Here is a 6,879-nt window from a genome sequence, read left to right as displayed (position 1 = left end):
TTAAATTTGACTTGGGAATTCTCGTAGGATGGACCAAATGACGATTGATCCTCTGCAACTGCCCACATCTTATTTCAATGGGGGAAAACCAAAAAAAAAAAAAACGGAGCACCCTAAACTGGCCAAGTTCACGGCTTGAAATTGAAGTAAAGGTTTGTTTAATTTCAGTTTTCAGGTGAGAATCATCATGAACTAGTATCCACATAACAAAATAAGGTACATTAGATTAATCCGAACAGATACGAAAACATGAACCAACAAATTAATGGAAAGAACTACAATCTAGACCAGTCTAAAACAGCCAGAAAGAAAGCATATCATCTGCAGAAGTCCAAACAACTATATTTAACTTATGTTTAATCTTAATACAAAGATTGAAACTGCAAAAGTCTGGAAACACTTTTGATAAAAACGATGAATCAGGGTTAGGTCCATAACATAACTTGACCTGTTCTCACTTCCCATCCTGCAACTAAACAGACCCTAAAAAGACTAAACCTGAAATTCCTAAGTTCCAAAGAGAAACAAAGTCCCTGCAGGTTCTTAACATCCATAAGAGGATATTGACTGGTAGAAGGCATGAGCTTCACCTGATCAGAACAGAGAGAGACCTTTCTAAGAATTTACATTTTGTGATACCAAGGTCCCCTCCTAACCAAACGAAACGCCAAGATGAGGACCAGTTGCTCTAAGCTATCTTCACAGGTACCAGATTGAATTATCCTGCTTGCAGGCCAATGGCTCCACCGTTCCTCTAGGCATGACATCGGTGAAATCGACCGATGACAAGTTGAAAGGAGAACCAAATCTGAAGTCTCCACCGATGTCGCTAGCATTGGGCTCAAATGATGGTGGATCGAACACCTTACACTGATCAAACTGGATTTCATCTCGAGGGAACATTGTATGATTGATAGGTGCACTGGTCTCTTCAAAGATGTTACTGGCAAAGGAGTTCTCACCCAGTTGAGTTCTTGGCTGTGCTTGAATTTGATCTTCTATAACATTAACATTTCCAGGATGCCTGATATTGTTACGCTGAAGATTGGAATCATAGAGTGACATAAGCTCAGAAATAGTTTTCTGCCCTTCATCTGGTAGCACCCCAAGTCCGGTCGAATTAAAAGATGGAGGAGTTAGATTTTGCACTGGAGGTGCTGGCCTCTGTTGGGCATATGGCACAGAGAAGATAGTTGGTTTTTCCTCGTTAGTCTGGAAGTTGGAGACTCCAAATCCCTGTGAAACATTGCGATATGGGCAATTCGCCTGGTGATTGTTCCTTGAACTTCTGTCAAGAAACCCCAAGCGGTAGTCACTGTAAGGGCAACGAAGGTTCTCACAAGTGTAGACCTTGTGATCCACCATTGCTGCTTCAGGCTCATCAGATGATGTCTTCCTCTTCTGAATGAAATCAGAGCTAGTAACCTCTCCCTTGATTGGGGCAGGCAAAGAGAACTTGTTTCCACTCAACCCCATATTGAACATGTTTGCATCACAGGGCTTGCATTCCTGCACTTCGAAACTGGGTTCATCCTCGACCCCTTCAACATCGTACTCACTGCTGTCACTGAGAACAAAAGATCCACTCCCACCAGCTGAGGATATAGGTGGGCAGCTATCAGGATAAAGTCTCCTAGACAAGGCCTCCTCCTGGTTGATGATGGCCAACCATGTTGCGCTCTCCTTTGCAGTCATCTTGTCCTGCAAGCACTTGGATTGCCTCACAAGCTTGCGAATCTTCGCAATATCAGGAGACATGTGTTTGATCACAGCAGTGAGCACGCTCACCTTCCAGGCCTTCTTCAGATCATGGGGCTTCTTATAAGGTGGAGGACCTTGATCCTTGGGAAACCCCAGTTGAGGCCACCATTCCTCTTTACCAGTAGGCCACCATGGTGGAGCAACACCCTTCTCCAATGGGAACCTCCTCTGAGGTGGATCACAGTGCTGCATGAGAGCCGACAAGAGCGAACCAAGTGTGGTGTCTTGAAGCTCTTGCAGCGTATGAGGAGTAGAGGCAACCACATTAGAGTCTTCGTTCTTCCCAGGGATCGCATTATCAGCCTGATATTTCGCGATCGCCGCAGGACCATTTCTATCAAATCTCACTTTCTCCTTCCACCAAGCACGAAGATTATCAGAAGCACCACTCACAGGCTTTCCTTTCTCAGGGATGATTCCGTAAACAAAACCCTGAGCTTTGCAAACTTCCATCATCTTCAACATATACTTCAGGATCCCATCTTGTGCTCTCGACATCTTCTTCCTCCTAGCCTGCTCCTGTGACTGCCTCTGCTTCGCCGTATCAAGCCCCTCCTTCTCCTTGCTCTGTTCTTTGAGACGCCTCAGAAGCATCCGGTCCCTCCACATCCTCCTTTCCAGCTCATCAACATCCATCTCTTCATCACTGTAATCCTCCTCAACAGTAGCCTCTGGTTCACCTTCAGGAGCCACCAGATCTCCCTCTAGCGGTGGAGCAGGCATAAAATCAAGATTCCCACAGAAACCCATTTCTTCAAAGATCCCCATCATCACTGATCTACACCCAGAAAACAAATCCAAGCTTTCGCAGAAAACAAAGTCGAACCCACTTCAAGTTCTCCAACTTCACTTCTCTTCCTCTGATTTCAAGGCCAATCGTCAAATCTCACTCTTAAACTATCAGAATCTGAAACTGATCTCCCCCTAAAAAAGAAAACAGACACGTAATTAGAATTACCCAGAAACAAATAACATGTCAGATAAAAACAACAAAATCTGTATTTCCAATTTCAACTATAAACAATAAATATTCAGAAACAAAATCAGTTAACAGGAATGATATGCCGTACAGATAGACAACTAGAGGGAGGAAAAAAAGGGATCTTTCTTGATTTTTTTCCTCAATTACACACACACACACAAGAAGAACTACTTAAAAAAAGATAATTTTACATATTAATAGAAAGATAAAGGGGGTTAGGTGGTGGTGAGAGTTAAGAGTAAGATTATCGTCTGACCAAAAACAGGATAAACACTACAAACTGGAAAGAAAAAACGAAATACAAAATAGCCAAAACAAAATGAAATCTGCAATAGTTATCAACAAGAATCAGTAACGAACAAAGATCAAATTAGTTTCATTCCTAAGATGGATTTGGATCCTCGACTAACCATCAGATCTTGCTATATAGCAACACTAACTAGGGACGGCGAAACCCAGAATCTCCGGTAAGTTCGTGGCAAATTTAGGTGTCAGAAGATTACGGAAAATCCAACCGATCTCAGGAGACTTGATTATCGGAAAAACAAGTCCCGACAACAAACCGCCCTCAGAGCAGAAAGGATAATCCTAACGCTCTGAAAACCACAAGCACTACGAAGCGTTGTAAAATGTAAACCTCGCCACATATTTGAACCAAACCTTACCAGCAAAAGGAAAAATCGATACAAAATAAAGGAATTAACGAAAACCCGCCAACTTAACTGGAAAAGAATCAGTAGCCCAAAAGCCTTCACAAAGTACGAAAAGACACGAGCTTTCACCCATACCGGCCGGATCCAACGTGTTTCCGCAGATTCTGAGGCCGAATTCGCCGGAAAATTGACAAAATTAACCGGTATTTGAAAAACCCATTTCGAAAAATGATCGACTTTGAATTTAGAACGACCAAAAACACGAACGGAAACCCAAAAAATAATAATAATAATAATAATAATAATAATAATAATAATAATAGTTAAACAAAAACTCAGGAAACAATCGGATAACGTTACAGAGAACTCAGAACAAGGATAAGTCGACTTCTTCAAGCCATATCACGTACCCACCCAAACAAAAGGCCATGATCATGAAACTTATTCTTAGTTAAGAAGAAAAACCAAGCACAAATATAGATCAGAGAAAAAAAGAATCAAAATTCACACACATACCAAAGAGATGATATGATACCCATTAAGAGATGAGTCAAACGAAACATTAAAAAAAAAAACAGAAACGAGCTTTACAGAAGCTTCAAAGAGATTAAATCTCCACTTACCAGTTAAGGCTTAGTTTCGTCCATTAAAGCTCCTCGTCAAGCTCTGCTCTTTGCCACACGAGAGAAAAAGAGAGAGAGAGGGAAAGAAAGGACGAGCGAGGGAACAGAAGAAAAGAGAACTAGAGAGCAGTGGGCATTTCATTTCTTTTTTCTCTCTCTCTCTCGTCTTTGAGTGAGAGAAATACTGTCGGTAACTATTGGTTGGATGGGTTTCGTAACAATGGTTAGGTGAAATGTAACCGTGGTTAAGAGGCAGTGACACTTGTTTTCTTTCTTTTTTTTTTTGGTAAGTATTGATGTGAGGCACCGAGGCCGAATTGCGTCGAAAGCGCGGGTCCGACGTGCGTAAGTGTTAAAAAGCGACCTCCGCACCACCTGAACGGCAGAACCCTAGCTTCCGGGAAATGAGTCAGGTGATACCACTATGTTGTAAACTTACAAAAATGACCTTCTCTTATGTCTCTTATTTTATCCCCAATATAAAATTGAGATGCATAATTGGATATGAATTCATGGTATATAACTTGGTTATTTTTTTCTCTTTTTTAAATTATTGACCTAAAAAATAAAAATAAAATAAAAATATTTTTGTATTTGATTTTAAAAATGTATAGAATTTACAAAGCTCAAGTAAAGTTATGAAGAAGTTGGGACCCTACCCATAGGATGGAACCTAACCTTAAGTGGTTTTGGTTAATATGAATTAGAACTGTGTGTTTCTCCGGCTTTGAATAGAGATAAAAAATATATATTTATATGTAATCCTTTTTATGTTATCGAAAGATCCGGAAAAGGTTATTGGTATTGTTGCATTGGGTCCAAAATTTAAGAAATTTGCAATATTTGTTAAAGATGACAACAATGGATTCGAAATCTTGATTTTTCCTTTTTTTTTTTTAATTTAATTTTGAGATAATTTTGGAAAGTTAAAAAATTTTAGATGTGTGATTTGTGAGCCGTATTTAGATTTTTTTTTTTTTAATCATTTAAAGAGAAACTTATGGGATGAATTATCATAACACATCAAATAAGTTGTCAATTAATTAATTTTTTTGCATTTCAATCCCAAGTGATTCATTGTAGATTTTCCGCATAATTGAGTAAAATATTTATGATTCTTACCTCTTTTGTTAGAATAGCTCCTCAAATTTTTGCATGATAGATTTAAAAGATCCAAATTCTCCAAACTATTACGATGAAAATAATACATTCAATGAAATATTCGATATTATAATTTTCACCGCTAGAATCTAGAGAGGTTTAATAACAGTACTCCCACTGCATTTGGCTTATGCTTCCATGCATAATATAGTCTCAATAAGATTCGTCCAATTATGCCCTTTGGATATAACTCTAAATTCTACATTCTGATGAAACTTTTATTGGTAAAATGATAATTGAAGAATTAATTATTATGCCCTTAGGGTATAACTCTAAAATCTATATACTTATGGAATTTTTGTTGGTAAAATGATAATTGAAGAATTAATTTTATGCTGCATTGTCATACAATGATAATTATGGGATATCAAAACTTGATTAAGATAACCACAATATATTAGATATAGACATTAATATCACAAAATTGAAACTGCAAATCAGCATACAATATACTCAACTGATCAAATGAGCTCATTCTCAAGTTCTCAACTATAAACGATTGATTAACCAGATTTGTTTAACCATTCATCCTTATTTAAGCAATGTTTGTTTTTAATTCAAAGACATTCATGACTAGTGGGATTTTAGTGATGCACTCAATAGCTTTGTAAAAATGCCTATAATACCTTAATGAATCTCTTTAAATTTAACTATTGATGGTGTCATTTCTAAACTCAATCCTAATTTTTTTTTCCTTGTCCATGTTTGGTTGTCAATAAATAAAAATAAAAAATTCAAAAATATTTTTTTTTATGAGACAGATAACTCAATCATTGTATGATGAAAAAAAAATCATTATGATGTAGTGATTGACTTATGTGTTTATCTTTTTTCTCAGTTTTTTTTTTTCTTTTTTCTTTTCTTTTCATTTCATATCTTGACCATAGTTAGCAAATTCGGATTCGAGAATTATTCGGGAGGAGAATTATTTGAAATAATTCGATTGGTTAATTTAAGGATTCGGTCAAAAAAGCGAACAAAATAAAAATCGAAGTCGGATTCGGATTCGAGAATTATTCGATTAAAAAAAATCGGGAAAAAAATTTGGATATTATTTTTATAGTTTATTGTATATTTTTTATTTATCAAGTTATTAACTTGATTTGTATACTTAGAAATAGAAAATTACTTTATACAATAAAGTAAAAAACTATGAAAAATTTGTCATTGAGCGATGGAAACAATGGTTATTGTAATCCAATTTCTACTCATGAAATAAATTAGGCCCCAAAACAGTGAAAGCAAGATTACAACTACAATAAAACAAATAAATAAATTGACCACAAAAAAATTTCACTATCTTTTTGCTTGAGTTCACAAGACCCATATTGCACTAAGACGCACTAATTTTTCAAAATTAAAGCAATAGTACAAAAGAAGATTGATCGATACGGCGATATGAATCTGTTCTGGTCCCCCGGAACCTCAAATTATCCATCGAGGCTTGATATCTCCCATATCTTAGGATGAACTGATGAAGTTATGAGAAAGAAATGAAACAAATAGTAAATTCGTACGATTATTACAGAAGAATTAGGTGGAGAAAAAAGATGGGAAGAAAGAGGTAGAAATTTGGGGGAGAAGAAGATGAAAAAAAAAAAAAACATCTATTGGTGGTGGTACCGTGGGTATCATATATGACGTTTTGTTTGTTTTTTTTTTTTTTTTTTTTAAAGTGGACCGAATAATTCGGTTTAAT

General features: G+C 36.8%; 1 protein-coding gene across 1 annotated transcript; it reads right to left on the bottom strand.

The window, feature by feature from the left end:
- Positions 1-322: 322 nt before the first annotated feature.
- Positions 323-4,178, bottom strand: LOC122089290 (protein ETHYLENE INSENSITIVE 3-like). The gene is made up of 2 exons (XM_042658892.1): positions 4,020-4,178; positions 323-2,685 (listed from the first exon to the last, which is right to left on the bottom strand). The coding sequence occupies exon 2, from the start codon at positions 2,530-2,532 to the stop codon at positions 700-702; it is 1,833 nt and encodes a 610-aa protein (XP_042514826.1). The 5' UTR covers positions 2,533-2,685; positions 4,020-4,178; the 3' UTR covers positions 323-699.
- Positions 4,179-6,879: the final 2,701 nt, after the last annotated feature.

Source organism: Macadamia integrifolia, chromosome 9 (genome assembly GCF_013358625.1).
Source record: "Macadamia integrifolia cultivar HAES 741 chromosome 9, SCU_Mint_v3, whole genome shotgun sequence".
Taxonomy (NCBI): domain Eukaryota; kingdom Viridiplantae; phylum Streptophyta; class Magnoliopsida; order Proteales; family Proteaceae; genus Macadamia; species Macadamia integrifolia.
The sequence above is the reverse complement of the archived record's forward strand: the minus strand, read 5'-3'. Positions and strand labels throughout refer to the sequence as shown.

Excerpts from the sequence above, each read along its gene's own strand:
- LOC122089290 (XM_042658892.1), bottom strand. The coding sequence starts at position 2,532 with ATGATGGGGATCTTTGAAGAAATGGGTTTCTGTGGGAATCTTGATTTT.